Source organism: Euprymna scolopes, chromosome 2 (assembly GCF_053919585.1).
Source record: "Euprymna scolopes isolate OS-2025 chromosome 2, ASM5391958v1, whole genome shotgun sequence".
In the NCBI taxonomy this organism is placed as follows: Eukaryota; Metazoa; Mollusca; class Cephalopoda; order Sepiida; family Sepiolidae; genus Euprymna; species Euprymna scolopes.
Genome location: NC_136483.1, coordinates 166747414 through 166773104, shown reverse-complemented (window position 1 = coordinate 166773104; position 25691 = coordinate 166747414). Strand labels below are relative to the sequence as shown.

Sequence of the window (25691 nt, the reverse complement as noted above, 5' to 3'; positions counted from 1 at the left end):
TTTGGGGCAATCCTTGGCCATGTATCCCTTCTGCTGACAGTGCCAGCAGTGCGGTCTCCATCCCTCTACTATGACGGACATTGTCCCCTCCTCGCACCTCAGTGTCGCTGGTATTTGGTTGAAGCCAGCTTTGTCGAGGTGCATCCGGAGTCTGTAGTCTCCAGTCAGGGCGTCCCTCTTCTTGCTTGTTGGGGCCACGGACACCACGTCCCCGTACTGGCTGAAGACCGCTCCTAGTTGCTTTGCTCCCAGGAGACAAGGGACGTTCAGCACGGCGACATTGGTGACTATTTGGCTAAGGTATTCTGGCTGGAGTTTGATGTTTTTCCAGCGCAGATTTGTCCTATTGGTTGTCTCTTCGGCCTCTCTTTGGTCTGGAAGCAGGATGTCCCACATTGCGTAGCTCCTCCTGCATATGTATTTGGCTGGGATCTTCAGATCCAGGAGGAGGTCCACCATGCTGTCCTTGTCTACTCCTGTGAGGCCTCTTTTCTTTGTGTCCAAGGTGATGAAGGACACTATCCTCTTCTTAAGGTCCTCTGCGCTGCCTGGAAGGGGTTTTATTATGTTCCCTTCCGTGAGGTCCTTGTAAGTGGACTCGAAAAGGTCCCGGTATTCCTGAGGGGACATTTGGGTTTGTGGACCCCATTCAGTGTCTTCATTACTGGCAATGCAGGTCCAGGACAATGTCGTCTGGCTTGGGTGTTGCTGTTGCTGCTTCTGCTGACCGGGGTTTGGTGGTTTGCCCAGTGGGATGAGAGCCGGCCAATCGGTGTTGAAAGTTGCCAATCTACCGGTCCCTGCCTCCTGGGTTTCTTTCTTTTTCTTCCTAGGAGGAGATTGTTGGCTCCTGGGTGCCACCTGTTGTGCTCCACCACTTATGGGGGTTGCCTCTGCTCCAGTGTTCTTTGTCAGGCTTTTGTTGCTGGGTATCTCCCTTTCTGGAGGGATGGCTGATTGGGGTTGGTCTCTTGGGGAGCGTTTAAGCAGGCTGGATCTTTGGTCACCTCGCTGAGGATCTTTAAAGACACTATCGCTTCATTGATTAACGCTTTAGTCCTTCTAGCTACTCCATCCTCATCATTTTCCCCTTTTTCCGTGAGGGGGTCGTCCTCTTGGGGAGTTGGAGTGCTACATTTGGGTGATGGTGTAGTGGACTGAGGAGCCGGGGGTTCTATCGGCTGTGGTCCACTCGCAACGTCCATTGTTTCCTCGTCCCTTGATTTCTTCTCCGCTTCTGCTGGGCGATTGCCCTCGTGGGGAGCAGGAGTAGAGGGGTCGTCTTTGGCCAACGAGGATTGAGGAGCAAGAGGTGCCACTGAGTGTGGTTCACCTGTAACGTTCCTCGTTCCCTTGTCTGCCATTACCTGTGCTCCCTGGGTCGGGGAGTTGCCCTCTTGGGGAGCTGCTTGTGAGTTTTTTCCCTTCTGGGGGGGCGTTTCTTATCCGGGCGGTATGCCCCGTTGCTTTTTGCTCCCCCTGTTGGGGAGTCGTCCCCTTGGGGAGCAGTTTTTCCTGTGGTAGCCCCCTGGCTGGTGGTATCTGTGTTGGTGGCCCCCAGGCTGGGGGGGGGGGGTATCCCTTTTTTAAAAAAAAGCTCTCTTCCCTGTATTTAAAATCACCAAAATGAGTGACGTGGAGTCGGCGTCCAAAGTGGGGAGCCGACTTTGGCGCCAAAAAAAAAGTGGCGCCAAAGGTGGCAAGAGGAGAGATAGAACTGAGAGAGGGAGTGGGAAGTTAGTGGAGGGAAGAGAGAAAGTGTTTCCGACCTCCCTCGCGGAAAGGTCGTAAATTATCAGCTCGGATCCCCCGTGAGGGGGAGAACAGAGAAAGACAGACCAAGTGGGAGTGCGGACAGAACGCTATCCAACAAGTTCGTCAGGTGTTCCGGGCACGAGAATGTGTCGCCAGAACAGCACTGCCTAGCGCGGTGTATGTATCAGAGAACAGATACGGTATTTATTTGCTCCCCCACCGAGCAAATTAGGCACAAGGCCGATTTTTAATGTGAGGAGTGAAGGGGAAATGGGGACCAACTCCCCAGGGAGTAGGGAGTTGGATAGTGACAATTGGTATGAAGGGTTGCCCTTACATTGACCAAGGTCTTATCTGTGGGGTCGTCCCCACATAGGGTCTTTGCTTGCTGTATCTGCCGGACAGCGAAGTCCAGTTACGTCTATCATTTTGCTAACAAAACGTTATTAGTGTTATTTTATTCTCTAATGTCTAATTTTGTAATAAGAAAATGTCTTTAGTGTTATTGTCCTGTAATATTATGGCTATTATTGTAGTAACATAACGCTAGTGTTAACGGTGTTCTGTTATATTTTGTTTATTATCGTAGCAAGAAAACGTCATTAGTGTTATGGCATTGTCTTGTTTTATTTTCTTCTGTTTCCTCTTTCATCTCACGTTACTCATTCCAATTTACCAGCATCTAATTGTTTATACATATCTTCCTCTCTTGTCTTCAGCTAAGTTCTAAATAATCAAAGACCAACCTTTAAGGCAGCAGAGATAGAAAGTCAAAGAATTAGGAAGCTGTTTAACCAACCAATCAGAATTCAGCGTCCATTTCAAATAACATTTATCGTCCAATCCATTCTCTCCAACTGTAGGCTACCGCTCTCTGTATCATTCCCTCACTCGCCAATGTCCTCGTGTCACACTTTGAAGGATTCGACTGATCAATTATTTCCCATCCACATATTTGACGTTTCTTTTATTCAGCTTGTTTTTGTTTGTTTGTAAGTTCTGCGTTTCGCTTTGCATCTATTTTTTTTTTTTTTTTTTGTTAGATTTCAAAGAACTTGTAAGACTTCCTTGATTCTTAGAATTTATTGCTCGGGCCTTCTTTGTGAATTGCTATGACCAAAAGGAAGAACGAACGTTTATATCATTACGTATTGTGCGGTAGTGGTGACGGTGGTCGGGATGTTCATTCGTAATTTTCTCAAAAGTGTGTACGTTTATTTATTTATTTATTTATTTATTTTTTTTTTTTTTCTCGTTTCGTTTTATTGTTTATATTTTGTTTATAGCAAAACCAACAATAATTAGTAAATAAAATCACTTGAAAGATTCAAAGTTTGGATGAAAATCAAAACAAGGCAGAAAAGATTCGGAATTGAAATTAGCTGTTGCTTGGGGGGGGGGGGGCAGGGATCTGGGAGATATGAAGAACAGGGTGGAGAGTTCAGTGACAAAGAACAAAGACATAGAAATTTGCTAATTTAAATATTTCCAGAGTTGTGGCTGGGGATGGAGAAGTGAGTTTGGGGGAATGGAGATTTTGGTGACTGAATTGCAAAATGATTCCTACAAACACTAAAATAAAAATGGCTATGATTGCTTACAATCTTTCCTCACTCCCCAAAGTTACTAAGTTTAACATGAACGTGTGAACTCAAATGTATTCTCAACCAATAGAAATCTCCCCCTCCAAAAAAAATAACACGTACATGTGAAAGTAATAAGCCAATGCAAAGTTGGAAACTTTGATAAAAGCGAGGACTCAAACAACCAAACCTATTGGAAACCTTCAAGAGCTAACTGAAGGAAAGTGACCCACCTACTAAACACCCCACCCCAGCCTTTGCACTGGAATGGCAAGGCAAAAAGACCCAGTGACTCACATACCAGCTTCTACTCATGCACAGCTATACATGCACTAACAAGAACAAAGATAAACATATACACAATGCCACGCTGCCAAATACTCAAATATGCACATATTCACACAATGAACATTTTGATTTGTAACTACTTTTCACCCAAATTCTTTACCTAAACACGTGTTACACTATGAACATTTTCATTACCAAAAAAAATAAAAAATAAAAAAAAATAACTGTTATATTCTTTTTCTCATAAAAAAATGTTTTGTTATAAAATTTCAGTTTTTGCAATTTCTATTTCACAAACTCTGTTTATTTTTATAGATACAATTTATTATCTGGTGACCTTTCTATTATTTCAATGTTTCATTTTATTTTCATTTTATATGCATGCATTTTTCATATATATATATATATATATATATATATATATATATATATATATATATATATATATATACCTCTTCATTTTCTTCCTTTGCTAAAACAACTTTTATACCTAATTCATATTAAATGTCGGTGTGGTTCTTGACTATATACAGAGACGCTTCAAGATGGCCTCTACCGTGACCTTCATAATAGTAAACCCAATCACTAAAAAATAACGTCACACCCAAGGTCCTTGTAAGCAAGATCTGTCGTACAGTCAGACTGTCGATAATGAATGAGAGCTTTTTACAAAAAAAAAAAAAAAACAAGAGAAAAAGCGAGAGTTACAAGTTGTGGAAAGTAAACTCAAGGTCGATTTTCTACTTTTTTAACAAAAAAAAGATCTGTTTTCGAAGCCTAGTGAGTAGTTAATCCTCCAAATTCTGTAATGGATGAACCTACAATTTACACTTAACTATGGCTAAAATTACAACGTGTGCTCAATCAACTGTATACCACAAATCATCTTCGATATGAAGTAAAGTGAGATTTTCCTCTGTAACTTTGACCGATATACTTTCCTAATAAAAAGCTACATATAAAAATCTGCTTCATCTGTAATTTAAGACAATTATTATTGCTTTCAATGATAGAGTAGGAGTAATTGTCCCATTAACACTAAGTTTTCAGCCTTCAACTCATTAGACTTTAAAATTAAAAGATGTGCTTTTAAATTAAAAGATGTGCTTTTAAATTAAAAGATGTGCTTTTTAATTAAAAGATGTGCTTTTAAATTAAAAGATGTGCTTTTGAATTAAAAGATGTGCTTTTAAAATTAAAAGATGTGCAACCTTATGTGTAGTTTATCTTAAAAATTTTATGAAAGATATGAACCCAACATTTTTATCACATCCATGGCTAAAATTGCAACTTTGAATAGTCATATATAGCCAATCATCTCTCTATACAAAACTCAATGTTTGTGTGTTTATATGGTGTTTGATTCTCTAAGCTTTCTTTCTATAGGAAACACTTGTATAGCAAAAAGGATATAAAATCACCATAAAATCTAAAAATGTATTCTAATGTAAAATTTACTGTGGAAGACAGTTGAAGTAGCCCCAAATCTCTAAAGGAAGCTATGATCGTCAAACCTCCTTTAAACTTTTTAGATGAGCATTGGCAATTTGGATTATTTGGATTATACAAACTACTGTTCTCATCTTGAGTGTTATTTGCAAAACATGTTGGCCGATATAACCTCTGACCTTCTTCAAGCATGTCTTGTCAAACTAGAAAATCATTCTGTCGAATGTAGGAATCTGCATGGAATTTCGAACAGAACCCTCTCTTTAGTCCACAAATGTTCTTGTTCCATCAGTCATAACCAGTTAGAAGTTTTAAGTAGTTCGCAATTCTATTCTTATTATCGTTCACATTGAGGATTGAACCTTCACCTCCAGAAGCGTGTTACTTACTACTGGATTTTACCTAGTACTTTAGTTGTTACAGGTCCTTGTGGATTAAATAAAGAGTTCTGTTTGAAATTTTGTGAAAATTCTCAAATTCGACAGAAAGATTCCTGAGTTCGACAAGATACTGAAGAAGATAAGTGTAAGGAAGTTTCTGGGTGTGGCTTGGACAAGTACATTGGAAAAGTCAAGAACCTGAATGAATTTAATGAGTACTATATCGAGTCATAGTGTATAAGTAGCCACAAACGGACCGACCTCCCACCACCAATGTACCAGGTCTATGTGATCTGCAGACAATCAATAGAGAAGCCTTTCTCTCTCCAAAAGTACTTCAATCCCATGTGTGATACTGAATAAATAAAGTGACTCTAAACCTGTGAAAGATGTAGCTGCACTACAGGAGAGCCATTTCAATTCAAGTGGGAGCTGCCATCTATTGGTAGAAGAATTTGACATTTTCCCAGAATATAGCCATATTAACAATTGTTTGTCTTTCTACTACTGAGATGCACCCTATCCACAAGCATATGGATGTGGAAGGTCAATTGGTTGTGGTCAATGTTTAACAACAGCAAGTTCGGTATTGTTGAAGTGTAGGTTCCCAACTCTTGGAGAGGTTTTCTTTTTTCAGCAGTTGGAGGGGTTCCCTACGGGTCTTAAGTGGATAGTGTTAATGGGATATTGGAATACCAACCTTAACCCAAAATAGACAAAATCGAAGATCAGATGGATGTGGAAACAGTCTGATCTGATAACTTCATACAATCTTATCAATAAATTCTGTGCATGATTCAGGAAATGTGAACCAATAGTATGCCTTCCCATCCAAGTGCTTAAAAAAAAATTATTTTATTACATTTTCACCCCAAACAAGGCACATTGCCACTTTGATGTAGGGGGCTACTATAAGGGACACGGGCTACAGGGGTACTAGGTGGGGAGTTGGTCAGCAAGATGTCAGTTCACGTTACACTTGAACTTCTGCATGTCAGTACAGTTGGGGAAGCAGGAACCTGGCAGGGAGTTCCAAAGTCTAACGGTTCTGGGAAAGAAACTACTGGAGTAGAAGGCTCTCTTACATCTAGGGATCTCTACTGTGAAGGGGTGGGATTGTACTGCTTGTCGGGTTTGTCGGGGGGTATTTACGTAGAGGGGGTACAAGTGCTTACAGCTCGTCGGAACATACACTGTTAAAGTACTTGTAGAACAGGCAGAGGGATGCTACATTATGTCGATGGGACAGAGGCTGAAGCTTGGATGATAGTTCAGGACCTATTAGGTTGGTGACTCTCTTTTGAACCTTTTCTAAGAGTGAGAGACTAGTAGCAGATGCACCGGCCCAAATATGACAACAATACTCCATACATGGGCAAAGGGTGGCCTTATAGAGGTACAGGATACGTTAAGGGATCAGTAGCTTTCTAGCACAGCAGAGATAACCTACCTTTTTCGCAGCGGTCCTGGCAATGCTCTCAATGTAATTTTTCAAACTCATGTTTCCTGTGAATGTTAGGACGAAGAGTTTAAAAGATGTACTTTCAGATAAAGAGTCTTTGGTCATTGCTATTGGTGGTAGAGAAGGTTTCTTGTAGTTATTGAAGGAAACCAGTTTAGTCTTGGCAGCATTGAATGTGACCATCCATTTTTGTCCCCATTCCACTACAGATCGGAGGTCATTCTCTAGTGTTTCTGCCATTTCTTTATATATGTGTTCATTTGTTTTCCTGTCGTGTCTGTAATAGAGCGTGGTGTCATCATCATATATACCCATCTGACGGATAATTTTGTTAGGGAGGTCATTTATGAATATTAGGAATAATAGAGGCCCAAGGATAGACCCCTGAGGCACTCCCGCATTTATATCATATTGTTTAGATGTATGGCCATCGAGGACAACCTGGATTTTTCTCTTATCTAAGAAGGATTTAATTATTCCAGTGATACCGTATGCTCTGATTTTCCTGAGAAGACCTTCATGCCATACCCTGTCAAAAGCCTTAGATATATCTAGAGCTACCGCTCTACCCTCCCTTGCTTTGTCAAGTGAATGGTATATATGCTCAGAGATTACAGTTAGAATGTCTGCTGTGGAACGGGCTTGCCGAAATCCATATTGTTGGTCAGTCAGAAGTTTAGCATCTGTAAGGTGATGGACTAGAGCTTGGTTAATTATGGACTCAAATATTTTGGCAAAAAGTGGGAGGAGGCTACTTGGGCGGTAATTTGCTGGGTCAGTTCTTTCACCAGAATTCTTGAAAACTCGTACCACAGAAGCAGTTTTCCAGCAGGCAGGAAAGCAAGATTCATTAAGGCATTTGTTGTAAAGTTTGGAGAGGATTGGAGCTACTTTGGCAGAGCACTTTTTTAATAGCACAGTGTCAAGATTTTTTATAATGGCATGCACCTGAGAAGGGGTGATTTCCAGATCGTCAAGTGTGGCGTCTGTCTGCAAAGGAAAGTCTGGGATAGGGTGGTTAGCAGAGTCTCGTGTGGAGTTGGAGGCAAACCGACTGGCAAGCATGTTAGCCTTCTCAGTTGCTGAGCAAACGACTTTATGATTGTTGGATAGTGGGGGAATTGTTGATTGCCCATTATTTACTACACTGTTGTAGATTTTCCAGAAGTCACGGGTTCCTAATTTCTGAGTTTCAATGCGTTTTTGGATGGTTTCAGTAAATTCTCTCTTAGCTGTCCCTATTTCTTTCTTACAGTTACTTCTGGCTTCTATATACTTCTGTCTGTTTGAACTGGATTTATGGCGGTTAAATCTGTGGTACGCATGCTGCCTTTGTGCAATGGCAGTTGCACATGTGGACATAAACCATTGGGGAGAGTGGGGCTTGCTATAAAATTTCTTGGCTCAGATGTTAATGATGTAGATTTTCTGTCATGCTCTACATTTCCCTGGTTAGGGCATTCTGACCATAAATTGATTCTAACCTGCTTGGATTTAATGTATAAGCATACATTAACTGAGTACTGGAAGTTAAATACCTCATTACTAGAGATATGCAACTTTCAGGGAAAGCTATTAATACTATATAAGCCATCGCTAGTGATGATGGATTAGCACTGTCGAAAGTTAGATGCTTGACTATTTAATATGCTAAACACCTTGCTCTAGATAAGGCAAAGGCAGAAACGCATTTAGAGATTAAGCTGACACATGCAGGCTGGGAAGATTTCTTAATTGCACTACTAATGTTTAGAACAAAAATTGGCTGAGAATTCAAATATTTTTAAACTCTGACCCCAATTTTGACCCTTTAATAATTATTGTTTTGGGCTCAAATCAAGTTACAAGTTTGATCCATGTCCAAAGAACCTACATCTAAACTTTCAAGCATTTAGACCCAAATTGGCACAAGAGTTTGGTAGAGTTTTCAAAGGTCAAATCGTTGAACTTTGACCACTTGGCAGCCAAGTTTCTGGCCGAAAACCAATTATAATGATTTTCCCAAATCTCAATACTCCTTATGTCAAATCTCGAGTCTGTAGACTGAAAATTGACAGAGTAATTTGGTAGGGAAATGTACACACACAAACAATTTCGCTTATATATATATAGAACCATAAAAAAGAACTGTATTATTATATTTACACACACACACACACACACACACACACACACAGATATATATATATATATATATATATATATATATATATATATATATATATATAGAGAGAGAGAGAGAGAGATCTAACAACTGATCAGTATTATTATATATACACAACTTGTATGTGTTCATGTAAAGCAAAGTCAAAAGGTATATTTATGAAGATAGAAAGTAATGTTTGAAACTTATTATGACTCGAAGAAGTGTAGCAAATTCAATTTCTTAATGAAGTCTTTGAAGATTTTTCCAATTTTTTTTGTTTTTTTCTACATTTTCACAAGATTTTTTTCATTGTATTTTTTCTTAAAAAAATTAAGAGTAGATAGGCAGAAAAAGTTTATTTAATATACATGCAATACTTATGCTAGCTTGAATTTACACAAATGAAATGCATATATAGAACTAGCTGGACGCCAGGCGTTGCCCGGTTGTATAATATGCTTAAACATAATATTTTAATTCATACAGATTGCATATGTATTATTATAGAATCAATCCTCTATTGAATATTATATATTACGAGGAATAATTTGCCCGGTGGACTAATTCGCAAAAATCTTTTTAAAATAATGATGATGTCGTTCATCGAATTCCATCTGTGTTTGTTTACAATGTCATGTCAGCTGATATTTGGGCCTGATGATCTTCAAAATAGTCTTTCTTTTCTTATAGATGATAAAAGAAGAATTTTTACAGTGTAACGTAAAATATTCCCCTGTAAAAATTCTTTTTTATCTATAAGAGAAGAAAGACTATTTTTAAGATTAATTTTTTTTTTTTTTTCGATACTTAGCGGATAAATTTCTGTACAAAACATATCTAAGAACACTGCCAGACATATAAATTACCTTTGTGTGAAATTTGCAAAAGATAGGTTAAGCCGTTTCAGAACCTATGAGAAAGGAACTCACACACACACAAAGTCACTTTTATATGATAATATAGATTAATAATAATTCTAAAAATTTTTCTGCTTTTGATACAATTACTGATTCTTTTTCTTTTACATAGGCATCACCACTTATCAAGGCCAAGAGGCCACTCGAGGATAAGGGTTAAAGAATGCATGGTAGAAATTGGGCAATATAGTAATCGTTAGTAATGGAAATTTGGTAAATTTGTTAACTTATATGGAACGGCTCATCAAAAACTTGTTTACGTTAGACTTGAAGACAACCATATTGCAGTCAGCTGGAAAGCAGGAAAATGGAAGACAATTCCACAGGCGTGCAGTTCTAAGATTGAAGCTTTCCTCATGAAATCTACGCTTAGGTTTAAGCAGAGGTAAAGAGTGGGAGAAATTATTGGTAGTGTTTTCAGTTAGACGAGTGTTTCTTGTGAAAGTTTGGCGAGGGAGGAACCATGGATTGGAGCTCAGCCAAGCACTTGCGATGAAAATAACGATAAAGCAGAGACAAACTCGCAGCATCTCTTCTGTGAGAAAGGTTGCAGGGAAGAGAAAAGGACATCCCCTACGAGGCTACAAAGTCTATTTTGAACTCTATCAAGACAAGATAAATCCTTTCTAGCAGCTCCTGTAATTCTGTTCCCAATTCTTGTAAAAATTTCTAAATATTTAGATTTTCGGATTATTGTTAAGACCCACGTGCATATATTTTCACGCTTGTTGCGGATATCTATAAATTTTAGTTTTACTGGTGTTTAAAATCAATAAATATCATTTTATCATTGGTACCAGCAATGGTAACAAACAAACAATTAAAAGAATTGTTTTTGGCATCAAAAAATAGGCACAAAATTTTCTGATTCCGATACCGATTCTCAAAAAGGTTCTGTTTATTTTTATTCCCGACCCTGATTAATCATCGCAACATTAATTATTTGCAATCAACACATAATAACATCTAACTTTTTTATAAACAAAATATAACAAAAAATCGTACAATCAGTAATTGTTACCAAAGGCAATAAAAAATAACATCTCTATAGTTAACTGGTTGGTTAAGAAAAGAAAGCGAGGAAATTAAAATCATTTAATTGGTAAATCCTATTTCTCACTGTAACTGTAACCAAAGGCAACAGCAGTTACATTTTTTACGTATTTGCCTTTTAGTTTTTTAGGATTTCAACTATTTAAAAATTTTTTTTATTGCGTCAGATTTCGTAATTGGCAGCTTAAAGACGTTAAAATTACTTGCAAATGTTTATTATTACTTTGAAGATTATGCAAACAATAGACCTTTTAGCTTGTTAAAAACGGACAAAATTGTAAAGTCGTTGACTTATGATAAGTGATTTATACTATTCTGACTTTCGTTAGGAGTCACACTTCTTTGTTTACTAAGCCATTCAGCGGAAGTGACGTCAGACCAATTTTAAGATAAGGATGACTAACACTGTATTTTATGTAACGTTTTTTTTTTAAGCAAATATAAAAATAGAAGTTTTGGTAAATTTTTACTTGGTTTCCACCTTTACGTTTTCCTTTAAAATGACTATTTTCATAGGGCGTATTTGCAAATATAAAATTAAATATTTGCTTTTGGACTGTTTAAGATGCGGATTGATGAGGATTGATAATTTGTATCATTTGAACTACTCTTCTCATCTTATATGTTATCTTCACGTTTCGGCTGATGGAACCATCTCCAAGTGCATCTGGTCAAACTCGGGAATCTTTCTGCTGAACTCAGAAATCTCTACAGAATTTCGAACAGAACCTTATATTTAATCCACAGAGTAGTTTGCTCTTGTTCTGTCAGCCATGATCACATAGAAGTCTGAAGTAATTGTATTCTTAGTATTGCTCGCACTATGTATAATGTGGCTCATGTAGGCATTCAACAAACAGTTCAATAATCTTTCTGTAAGGGCACATCGGACAAAAGAACACATATTTTCTTCCATTGGTTCATCTTGACTCTGAAGTTTCTGTAAAAGAAAAAAAAAAACTTTCTGAAGGAAAACGTAAAATGCAAAGTTATATTTTTCACTTTTGTAGGATTCTTTTGGAGTTGCAGGCATTTCTCTGTGTTCTACATCATATCTAGTGGATCTAGAAATGCTTCCATGGACCATAAAAAAATCCCTTTTGAGTTTACTTGCCAAAAACTGTTTATATGACTATACTACAACCTCTACTTCTGACATCACCAACTGGATCATCTTATTGTTTATTATAAATTAGTGGAACCAGTGGAAATTTCACAGGGGACTCATTCATATGTAATATATTGACATTGGCATTCTGTAGATGTTGTAGCTCTATTGTTAAAACAGCAAAAGTATTTATATAAGCTAGCAGGGACACCTGGCATAACCCAGTTGTAAAGTACGCTTAAATATGATATTTTAATTCTTGCAGATTTTGTATATATCATTATAGAGTTTAATGTTCTATATCGATTTTTATATATTATAAAGTTGCGATTTCAAAAATAAAAAAATATATCTTGGTGCATCAGCTTGAATTGAAACCGAAACCAAAACATATATATATATATATATATATATATATATATATATATATAACTTGAGTTCCTTCTACTATAATCGAAACCAAAACCAAAACTTATGAAAGTAACGTTTGAAACTTGATAGAAGTATTTATAAAAAATAGATTACTGGAGTGCCATCAGCTATAATTGAAACCGAAACCAAAACTTATGAAGAATTCTTGGTAAAATTATTTATTACAAGAAATAGAAGGCTATTCAGGGCTATGCTTAGGAAAGATTAACAAGATGTTGGTTTATATTACATTTTAACTTCTGCATATCAGTACTGTCAGGGAAGCAATGTTTAGCTGTTCGAGGAAAGAAACTATTACAATAAAAAAGCTTTCCGGCATTTAGAGTTCTCAACAGTGAAGGGGTGAGATTTTGTTGTTAAGCAGGTTAGTCAGGGATATGTATGTCGAGGGGGCACAAGTGCAACGAGTTCTTTTGAGCATATTCCATTAAAATATTTGTAAAAACAGACACATAGATGCAACGTTGTGGTGAATTGGAGCTTAGTCAACAAAGTGGGACCTATTAGACTGAAAACTCTTTTGTGGGCCCTATCCAAAGGTTTCTGTGAAGTTATTAATTTGTATTGGTGGAACCGCATATCAGTGTGTAGAATTCTTCTAACTGTTCGATCAGATAATCCCAAGGCCAAAGCATGTTTGTGAGCTGAATGTGTAGGAGAGTGAGTAAAAGTCTCACAGCTTGAATACTGTCTGGCATTTGAACGCTTTAAGGCCTTGCAGGTGGCTTTCTTTTAAGTGGTGAACCTGTAGCTCTGAAATTTGCAACCCACAACTGTACTGATTTTCATGCTGTCCTAAGTTGTAATGAACTTGGGAAGCTCTCCGTGTTGCAGTTACAGATTCATCATTCTTCAAAAACATTTATATAGTAAAAGCATCATGTGACCAGTCCAAACTATAATGCTTGATGAGAATATCTGAAAAAAAAAAATGACAAGTAATTAGCTAAATGAAAACATCATTGGCACTTGTGGTTGGTTGGTTGTTTTTGTTTTACGGCATATCAACCCTTTTCAGGTTATTTAATACCGAATCCAGTGATTTTGAAGAAATTTTTTTAAATCTATCTATATATCTATAAAAGTGAACGTGTTTGTGTGTCTGTCTGTCTGTGTACATTTCCATATGCAATAACTCTGTCAATTTTTAGTCTACAGACTCGAACTTTGATATACAGAGTACTGAGATTTGGAAAAATCTATGTGATCGGTTTTCCGCAAGAAATTTGGCTGTTATGGGGTCAAAGTTCAACGATTTGACCTTTGAGAACTCTACCAAACTCCTCCGAATATTTTGTGTCTAAACACTTGAAATTTTAGATATAGGTTCCTTGGACATGGATCTAACTGAATAATATGATTTGAGCCCAAAACAATTAATTTTAAGGGGTCATAATAGGGGTCAAAATTTTTTTAAAATTGACCGCTTTTTTTCTTTTTTTGCTCAGCATACACCTCCAAACATCCGGGCAACGCCGGGAACCCATGCTAGTATATCTATAAAAGTAAACATATCTGTGTGTGTGTCTGTGTGTGTACATTTCCCTATGCAATAACTTTGTCAATTTTTAGTCTACAGACTCGAAATTTGATATACAGAGTACTGAGATTTGGGAAAATCTATGTGATCGGTTTTCGGACAGAAATTTGGCTGTTATGGGGTCAAAGTTCAACGATTTGACCTTTGAGAACTCTACCAAACTCCTCCGATAATTTTGGGTCTAAACACTTGAAATTTTAGATATAGGTTCCTTGGACATGGATCTAACTGAATAACTTGATTTGAGCCCAAAACAATAAATGTTAAGAGATCATAATAGGGGTCAAAGTTAAAAAAAATTGACCGCTTTTTTTTTTTTTTGCTCAACATACTCCTCCAAACACCCGGGCAACGCCGGGCTGAAATGCTAGTAGAATATATTTGTTTTTTTCAAGTCAGTTTCCATTCAACCCATAGTTGGGATCCTAACAAGTACTACCACTCCGGAGCAGAGTGGACCTGGGAGCAATGGCAATTAAAGAGTGGTTCCACACTCCCCAAAGCCCACAAGCTTGGGGCTTCACCATCGGATATAGTTTAAGGTCATATCCAGGACCCCATTGGCACTTGTATAAATTTATTAGCAACATATTGTTGAAAGTTCAAAATGTAGGAGGTATTTCTACAGCACCGTATATGAAGAAATACAAATTGAATATAGAATGTATTGATATGTATTGATAATGCTAACATGTAGAGAATAAAAAGTGGATGTTAGGTTTACTTTTACCTCCTACTCCCTTCATTTTGTCATATAGTCTTCACATTCTGTGAACGATGTTTCTGACAAAGGGGAAAAGAATTACAGCCCAAATGTGACAACAGTACCCCATACATAGGCGAATGGTGGCCTTTTTTGAGGTACAGGATACTTTAAGATGTAATTAGCTTTCTAGCATGGTAGAGAGAGCCCACATTCTTTTGCAGCAGCCTTGGCAATGCTCTCAGCGTATCTGTTCCAACTCATGTTTGCTGTGAACGTTGGGCATAGGAATTTGAAAGAAGTACTTTCAGGTAATGTGTTTTTGGCCATTGCTATTAGTGGTAGAGAAGGTTTCTTGTAATTATTAAAGGAAACAAGTTTAGTCTTAGCAGCATTGAATGTGACCATCTATTTTTTGTCCCCATTCCACTACAGATTGGAGGTTTTTCTCTTGTGTTTCTGCCATTTCCTTAGATATGTGTTCATTTGTTTTCCCCTCGTGCTTTTTACAGAGAGTGGCGTCATCAGCAAATATACCCATCTCAGAGACAATTTTATCATTTATTTTGTCCGAGAAAAGAGCTGTAAGAGATAGAAGAGATCATCCTCCACTAGATTTCTAAGTAGATTTGGAACTCTGTCTATGCAAGAAAGTATGCTGTCGAAGGTGCCTCCCCAGAGAGCAGTACTCCATCTGAGGAGATATCTGACTCTTACATAGGTAGAGAACTGCATCACGAGTCAAGTACTTTCTGCGGGGATGGATTGTTCTGAAGGTTAACCTTTTGGAAGCCAATGTCAGTCAACGTTGATCTGCAGCTGCCACTCTCTGTCAACCCTAGCTGAGCGAGGGGCCGTGTTCTTCACCCTGTTACAATAACACATTTTAAAATTTTACTTGGCTCCTCAAAAGCACAAAGAAAATCCGTTATAAGCCCCCCCCCCCCAAATGTGGGGAGCTGAGGTTCCCGACCACGAAAAAATGACCTTATTATTGTGCCACTCTTCATTTCATAACTAACAATCATGCCATCTCATTAACCTTACTTCTCAAGTAGCTTTTGGCCTTGATAAGTTATGATTCATCATCAGAAAAAAATAAATAAATAAAAAAGCAAATACTGTTGATCCAAATAGCATATTTCTTATTTATATGAGAAACATGGTCATTGGGCAATTACTCTGTTTATTTAATTTAATTATTTTTAAAATTAGATGCGATGTGCAAAGATGCAGTTTTGTGAAATGACTTTATCCTTTGAAGTTGAAACTTCCAATGGTTTCAGCAATAACCCCTTCCAGCTATGGTTTAAATTATGTTTAATTAATAGTTTACAATCGACATTTTGTCGATTTTAAAATACCAAAAACATACAAACTAATATCATGTGAATTACATACATGTGTGTATATACAATTGTGTTGAGACGCTTAATGGAAATGAGGAATAAAAAAAATCAGAATTTTTTGTTGGATATCCGTATTAGAATCGGAAAAAAAATTGTGCCTATTTTCCAATACCAAATTCGATTCTTTTATTTAATATTTTCTTTTAATACTTTTGTTCAAAACTTAATTTCCTACTGCAACCCCAATGATAAAATGATTAATACTTATTGATTTTAAAATTTAAATCTGTAGGACACCTCCTCCATCTCCACAAGTTTATTTTTACGTTTGCATATATTATGTGAGTTTTTACAATAATACAAATAAAAAATAAAAAGCAAATATTTAGAGATTGTAAAAGAACTGAAATCAGGAATTTAGAACAGAATTGGTAATTTTATCGGAATGGGGGAAAAATATTAGAATCGACTTTTCACTAACATATACGGATGGATATATATATATATATATATATATATATATATATATATATATATATATATATATATATATATACATAATTTATTTATACAAACATTAATGGCTACATATGTGCATACATGTTTCTGTAATTACCCGTTTTAGGGAGACTATGTCTTCAGGCCAAGAATTTCCCTCGAAAATTCACTCAAGATACAAAACCATTTTCTTATATTACCTACAAAAATAGAATCTTATCTTGGATTAGGGAGTGGGACACAGAAAAGTATTTCATTTGGAATAGGGGGTAGATCTGCGGAGGATAAATAAGAAAATGCCGCTGATCCATACATTTATCTCATGCTTTTATTTCATCTTATCTTAACTTCCTTAGTTTATTTTTATTTTTGTTTTTATTTTTATTTTTATCCTTTTTATTTTTATGCTTATTTTTATCCTTTTTATTTTTATTATTTTTATTTTTTATTTTTATTTTTTATTTTTTATTTTTATTATCTTTATTTTTATTTTTATTTTTATCCTTTTTATTTTTATTTTTTTATTTTTGTTTTTATCCTTTTTATTTTTATTTTTATCCTTTTTATTTTTATTTTTTTATTTTTTTTATCTTTTTTATTTTTATTTTTATTTTTTTTATTTTTGTTTTTATCCTTTTTATTTTTATTTTTATTTTTTTATTTTTGTTTTTATCCTTTTTATTTTTATTTTTATTTTTTTATTTTTGTTTTTATCCTTTTTATTTTTATTTTTATTTTTATCCTTTTTATTTTTATTTTTATTTTTTTATTTTTGTTTTTATCTTTTTTATTTTTATTTTTATTTTTATCCTTTTTATAACATTAAAGTTAAGCAAACTATTAATTAAGCATAGTTTAAACCATAGTTGGAAGTGGTTGTGGCTGAAACCATTAGAAGTGTCAACTTCAAAGGATAAAATCCTTTCACAAAACTGCATCTTGGCACATCACATCTAACTTTATGTTATTAATGAGGTGATTCCAATATTTTTCCCCATTTATCCCAAATATAACTATATATATATATATATATGATAAATATGGAAGAGTATAAGAAGACTATAGCACAATATATATATATATATATATATATATATATATATATATATATATATATATATATATTAGACATTAAGAAGAGATTATAGCTAGTTATATAAATACCCGTTCACATACACCTTTCACGATGAAGCTAGAACCCAGAATTAGATACCAAATCAGATACTGCAGTACATCGGAACCCACTTTGGGTCTGGCGTTGTCCGTTGTCGATGCAATTGCTCGATTCTATCTAATTCTGGGTTCTAGCGTTATCGTGAAAGGTGTATGTGAACGGGTATATATATATATATATATATATATATATATATACATATATATATATATATATATATATATATATATATATAATGGTCCCTGTTTTCCATTGACAAAATTGAAGTTAAGGTTTTCTCTTTTCATCCTTATGTAATTAAATTCTGTTTTAAAATTAAAGACTTTTGCGAAATCGGCTTATGCATGCGCTAAGTCTATTTCTATTTAACAACCTTAGTTAATGGCTTTTTTTTCCATCCTTATATAAAAGAATTCTCTTTTGTCATTATAATATTTTTAGAAGTCGGATTATGCAGGTGCTAAGTCTGCGATAGGTTAATGTAATTTTTTTTTTCCTTCCGGGAATTTAAACTGCATTCTTTATTTTTATTTTTGCATTTTTTTTTCTTCAATTCTTCAAAGCGTCTTTAGACTAATATATATATATATATATATATATATATATATATATATATATATATATATATATATATATATATATATATATATATATATATATATATTATAAAGTTTTTGAAACATGAAGACGACATTGTTTTTTATATTTCTGTGGAAAGCAGCCATTTATTAAGTCGCCTGACAAGGACTTCTGCTTTTAATCAATCATTTGATTGAAACATTAGCATGCCCAGTGTTACGACTATGTAAATCTGTTTATATTAATAAACTAATATATATATATATATATATATATATATATATATATATTAGTAATTCACTGTTATATAAGAAATAACAAAAGATTTCTGCAAGAGCATGTGTATTATTATTCGATGGACAAGGTATATAATATTTTGATTATTCATTATACGATTAGTTTTAATTTCAAAAAATCATTTATGTTTTTTTTCTAGGGCAGAAAGGTGCGATCTCAATGAAAAACAGATTTGTGATGAATGGTTAGACAAACCTGGATTACCAAAAGTAAGATTCTTCACTACTGAATAATAATAAATGTCTTTAATTATATATATAATTATCTTGGCAGCACCTGTTTTTTAGTGCAAAATCATCCATGAAATATATATTTATATACAGTAAAACTCCTTTAATTTGAACTTCCTCTAAAGTTGGACTGCCTCTCATTTGGACTTCTAAACCTGGACTTTCTCTAAACTTGGACTGCCTTGTCATTGAAATTGTATTAACATATTTGATGCGGAGTTGCAGTAAAACTGTTTACATGGTTTAGTCAGATATTGCGCAGAAATGTTAATATTGTTACTATGTAATTAATGTAGATTAGCTATTGATAATTAATTTACGCTAACTGTAATTTTTTTTTTCAGATTGCTATATTTAAAATAGTGTAAAACAACCCATCACAATGGCTTGTAACTCTAAAAGAAAACAAGTGACACTGACTTTACTCGAAAAATGTCAAATTATAGAAAAATTAGATGCTGGAGTTGAAAATAGTGTTATATTGAGAGATTATTAGATTGGAAGAAGTACACTGTTTTACATCAAAAAGAAAAAGGAAGAAATATTGAAGGCTGCTCCTTTCTCTCCAAATAAAAGACATGTCAAAAGAAGGACTCTTCGCAGACCAAAGCAAGTTGAATTCGATTGAATATTGCATGAGTGGTTTGTAGCAAAACGGAATGAAGGTGTAACAATATCTGGGCCCATGTTAACTGCTAAAGCAAAATCTCTCTCTTAAGGAAGAGTTGAATATCGCAGAAGATATGAAATTCAGTGAAGACTGGCATAGGAGCTTTAAGAGTAGACGTGGTATAAGACAATTGACAATGTCAGGCGCACAACGGTCTACTGATATACACACAGCATCAAATTATTGTGACAAATTTAAGATGATAATTGCCGATTATGCTTTAACACCAGAGGATGTTTACAACGTCAATGAAAGTGGCGTAAATTGGAAGTGCTTACCTACAAAAACATTAGCCGGATCCGAGGAGAAGAAAATAAAAGGATTCAAATTAAATAAAGAAAGACTAACAGTGATGGTATGTGCTAATGCTTCTCATAAACCTAAGCTTCTTTTATCCAAGTGCCCCCGAGCATTGAAAGGAGTTTCGCCTTTGCCAGTATCCTATTATTCTTCACGAAATGGATGGATGAATCAACAGTTGTTTAAAAAAATAGTTTTTGCAAGAATTCGTGCCAGTTGTCCAGAGTCGTTTTCTTGAATTAGGTAAACCTGATTCAAAGTGCTTGCTTCTGTTGGACAATTGTAGAGTACATCCTCCTGAGTCAGAACTAGTGCAATTTTGTGGGAATATTTTTGTGTGCTACTTACCCCCTAATGTGACTTCTATCATCCAACCTATGGATCAAGGGATTATTTGGAACTTAAAATGTTTCTACAGAAATTATTTCATGATGAATATGATAAATAGTACTGTGAGTATAAGCGATTTTCAGTGCCATTTTACTATCAAAGATGCCATATTTTCTCTCGCAAGTGCATGGAATCAAGTTCGAGCAAGCACATTATCAAAAGCATGGGGTAAATTATGTCCAGCGCCAAAGGCTTCTGAACTGAAAGAATCAGAGAATACATCTGGTCTAGAAAAAATTCTTGAAACCAAATGGTTACTGACCAACCACGCTGTTCTTAAATCACTTAATGCAAATGATGTTGAAATATGGGTGCAACAAGATGAGGAAACTACTGATCAATATCCTGAAGGCAGTAATGGTGATGAACATAGCAACAGGTCCCATTCTCTTGACCCTAATGTAAATAACCAAGAACACTCTGATGAAGCAATATCATGGGATAATGCAGAAAAGTCTATGGAGACGGTTATAAAATTTCTAGAAAAAAGTCCTTACTTTAGTGACAACTATGTTTTGCAAGCAATGTGACTCCGAAGAGATATAATCATAAAGCTACAGAACCAAGAAATTATAGATTTTCGTGATCGCTTACTGAATACAATTGCAGTGCCTGAGAACTCAATCGATGAAAATAGAAACTGCAATGAGACTCATTCAATGAATAAATAAAAAAAAACTGTATTTTACATAAATGTATGATTTCTGTAGATGATAACTTAGGTAATAAATACCTAACAAGTAAGGGTAGATTTAATTTATTTTCAATGTTTTTGTTCCTGGTAATAATATTTAACAATTCTTACTTGCAATATATCGTAAACTCAACTTAATATATACTTGAAGTATCATATAGCAATGAATTTCATTTACTATTTCTTAATTCTTAGAAGATTAAAGTTAACTGCAGCACATTTTTTTATCATGAAACTTGAACAGCATCCTCTAATTTGAACGAAGCGGAGTTATACTGTATATATATATACTGGGTGCAACGATAAAATTGTCACCCTAGAAAAGATGATATGCTTATATTTCCGTTTGATGAAAACCGATTTTATTTTTTTGTTACATCTACTAGTTGGCCAGTTGTGTACAAATTCTAAAAGCGATAGGAGCCTTCTATCATGTCTGAAAGTGACACAATGTTCAACAAGCAAGATCAGAGATGCACATGCTCTCATGCATGTAGAACTCATCCTCTCTACTGATCCAAGTTATGAAAAACGGACCGTTGCCAGCGCCCTCAAAATGCATTGCTGGATTGCCACGAATAACAGGAACATGCCGCGGGTAACGATCAAAAAGTTTCCGGCCACAGTTATGACCTTTATTGTAGTTTCAAGTAAGGGTCACATCATGCCACCTCACATCTTCAAAGTCAGCATGAAAGTCAGCATCGAAGTGTATCTGGATGTGCTTAAGAGTGTGGTGATTCTTTGGTGCAATCACATGGCTACTGGGCGACCCTGGGTGTGGCAGCAGGACTCGGTGCCGGCTCACAAGTCCAAAGAGACCCAGGCCTGGCTTCAGAAGGAGTGCTACAACTTTGTACCCTTCTTTCATTGGCCCCCACTCCTCCCCCAACCTGAACCTGTTGGACTACTTCGTTTGGTTAAACATTGAGAACATTAAAAACATTAACACCATACAACACCAAAGTTGGCCTGATCGCCACCATCTGCCAAGTATTCGCCAAACTCCTGCCAGCCCTTATGGAAAAGGCATTCTCCCAATTCCAGACCCATACCAGGGCGATGATTGAGGCTGAAGGCAGCTACATTGCATAGATGTCAATTCTACTACATAATCAAGTATTCGCCAAGCTCCTGTCAGCCCTTGTGGAAAAGGAATGCTCCAAGTTCCGAACCTGTATCGAGATGGTGATTGAGGCCGAAGGTGGCTACATTGAATTGATGTCAGCTCTACTACATAATCAAGTTACCTGAATTGATTTTTCAATAAAAGTATAAAAAAAACGTAGTGTTGCTTTCTTTAGGGCAACAATTTTATTGTTCCACCCTGTATATATATATATATATATATATATATATATATATATATATATATGATTACTTGATTTAATCACATAAATTAATATACAAAAGTATAAATTTATGCGTAAACTTGAAGTATTTACTTCAACAGTGCTCAATACATAGTTAGAGCTAAGTAGTAAGTTATAAAATATATATGGCAATTAAGCTACACAGAATATTCTGTGTTTCATCCATACTAGGATTCGTCAGCCTGATGAATCCTAGCATGGATGGAACGCAGAATATTCTGTGTAGCTTAATTGCCATATATATTTTATAACTTACTATATATATATATATATATATATATATATATAAAAATTAAAAAAAATAAAAATTACAATAAGTTTACGAAGGTAATCAAAATGGTAAACTTAAAATATATTATAAATATTAAAGAGTTAATATTTACAAGTAAAATAAACTCAGCCAGATGTAAAAGCTCAATAAAACCGAAAAGGAAATAGAGCTTATAATATGAACAAATGATTAAAAAAACATGTTAAAAGACATCTTGAAAAAGAGTTAAAAACATATTTAATTTTAAAAAAAGGAAGCACAAGATCTTGTGCTTCCTTTTTTTTTTTAAATTAAATATGTTTTTAACTCTTTTTCAAGATGTCTTTTAACATGTTTTTTTAATCATTTGTTCATATATATATATATATATATATATATATATATATATATATATATATATATACTCACAGAAAAGAACAAAGATCAGGTGAATTTAACGCCAGCTGCCCCTTTGCTTGATAAACAAATAAATAAAAATATGTATATACATAAAAAAATTAAGGAATAAGTTTTGAGTGAAACGTTTGTATGGTAAGAGAATATTAAACTTGATACAAAGATTTTAGAATGGTACAATAAATAAATTAAAAGATCACCGAATTAACATATAGAAGCTAAACTAATTATAACCTAAATAAGGGAAATATGAATGCATTTATACTTCATAAACATTATTCGTAATAAACTAACACTTGAGTAATTTCAATAACACAAGAAGAAATAATAAAATCTAATTAACTGTAAATGTAAGATATGGAGATGAAAAGATCATGATGGATTAAAATAGATTAAATCAAAATATAAAGTTGATGAAAAATAAAGGAGAAATTGAACCTAGATTGATATAAAGAGGATAAGGTTCGAACTATAAGTTTAAAATCAAGCAAAGGTGATTAATAAATACTAAAGTAAAAATATTAAAGTAAGAATACATGTAATTTCGATAAATGATAAATAAATTTTAGGAAAAGTGAGTTATCTCCCTTACAATGTATAGATAATAAGGATTAAAAATAAAAATGTAATACTTAAATAATGATAAGACTTAATAAGTAAAATTTAAAACTTTAATTATTGACATAAACAGTAAAGGATGAAAATAAATTTTAATAAATATTATTTGAATAAATTTTTTAATTATAATTCTTTCCTTTAGATATAACGTATAAAGAAAAAAACGAAAAAACATTAACTAATAGATTGTAACACTTAAATAAAATTTATACGAAACTATAGCGGATTGAGAAAGAGTAGTTAAACATATAAATAGAAACTAAAATTTGAAGGTGTATTTAGGAAAAAAAATAAATAAAATAAATAAATTGAGAAAATAATTATCAAAACTTTTTTTAAATATTAAAAGATTACTTGAATATAAACATAAGAAATTGTTAAATAATCAATTCAAAGACAATTGAAAAAATAAAAAAAACAAAAATAAAATAAAGAAATTGGTATAGTGGTGAGTCCAACTGCTTCATCCCTTAAAAGAAGGATTATGAATCTATTCATATATGTATAACAAATGTATTTTGCCGTCTGAAGAGTAGCTATTTTGGAATATTTTTTGATGATGTAACGTTTGAATTTGTCCAAATGGTTACGAAACAGTTGTAAGGCATAACGAAATACACCATGTGATGTTCTCATTTTATATTTGGTTGTCTTTATTTTGCGAAAATATTATATATATATATATATATATATATATATATATATATATATATATATATATATGTAAGGGTTAAATGAAAAAATACAACACAAACTTATTAGTCACATCTCATTATAAATTTATTTCAACCGTGTAGGGGCACCTTCAGATGAAACAAGCTAGTCAGGTTAGTAGCTGACTTAAAAGTGAGAAACTTAAAACAGTTCTATGGATTTATTCGAAAAAGAAGGGAAGAAATGAAACAAGAGGGGATGAGAAAGAGGAGAAAAAAAGGAAAAATTGAGTAGAGAAGGGAAGCTGTGTTAATTTTATAGTTTATACTTTTTTAGGTGATACGGTAATGAAATTCTTCGATGATTATTCTATGAAACTTTTCTGTTTAATACTTCCTCTCCCTGTATTCCCTTTTCCCAGCACCTCTTGTCTAATTTGCTGTTTATTCTCATCATATTTTGTAATGACCAGGCAGCTTTTAGAAACTGATCAAATCTGAGTGATGAATCACAGCCCACACATTAAGATGTGCTGCCGTGGCCCTGTGCTATTCCACTGCGAAATAAACTTGTACTGCTCAACTGATGTCAAAAAACTAAACTCAGCATTGAACAAGACGTCGCTTAGTTATTGGTTGCCTGGAACTCACAAACCTGAACAACCTGCACCTCCTTACTGGCATTGTTCATTTCACCTTTGTCCCCCAATTTTCTTATCATTTTGTTCAAGCTGGGAGTGGGGCATCCTACCAGATGCCAAAAATTCACCCGCTATCTTATATATTCCAACCTAGAGATCTTTTTAAGATTCTGACCATCCCTTCAAGTGTAATTGTTTGTATCTCTCTTGCACTTGGTTCACCGGGTATATTTGCGAGGTAGTTTGTGAAATTCTTTATCTTGACTCCAGTTGCTTCTATAATAACTGGAATGATAGAGATCTTCATAAGATTCCAGTTTCTTTTCATGTCATTGGTATTCTTATTGTTATCTTTTTCCTCTCAGCTCTGTTCAACACAGCATCGTTGGGAACACTAGCTACTTCTAAGGTTGTTTCTATTTCCATGTCACTATGTCAAGTTTTATAGCTCTGTTTTCTTTCAGATGTGAAACAGGAAGTTGCCAGCCTAGTAGAGATCAGAAAAGCTAACACCGATGAATGCTATCTCCTTCATGGATGCAATCCAACGATCCAACAACTGAATCAAGGACAATCTTCTTTAGCTAAGTCTGATAAAAACTTAGGAAGACTACTAGAGGCTGGTCCCTTTCTTACTGACATGGGAATCTCTCATGAGTCCCTCCCTCCCAGTTCAGAAGTACTGTAGTTTTCTAATATGGTTTTAATGCCTCCAAATACTTTTCAAATTCATTTTTTTTTT

General features: G+C 34.5%; 1 protein-coding gene across 1 annotated transcript in view; it reads left to right on the top strand.

The window, feature by feature from the left end:
• LOC145298670 (aminopeptidase O-like) overlaps positions 1-25691 on the top strand; it is a 125831-nt gene that overhangs the window by 63735 nt on the left and 36405 nt on the right. Inside the window, exon 11 of the mRNA XM_080144335.1 lies at positions 18853-18922. Coding sequence (XP_080000461.1) covers positions 18853-18922 — 70 coding nt within the window. The remainder of the gene's footprint in view (positions 1-18852; positions 18923-25691) is intronic.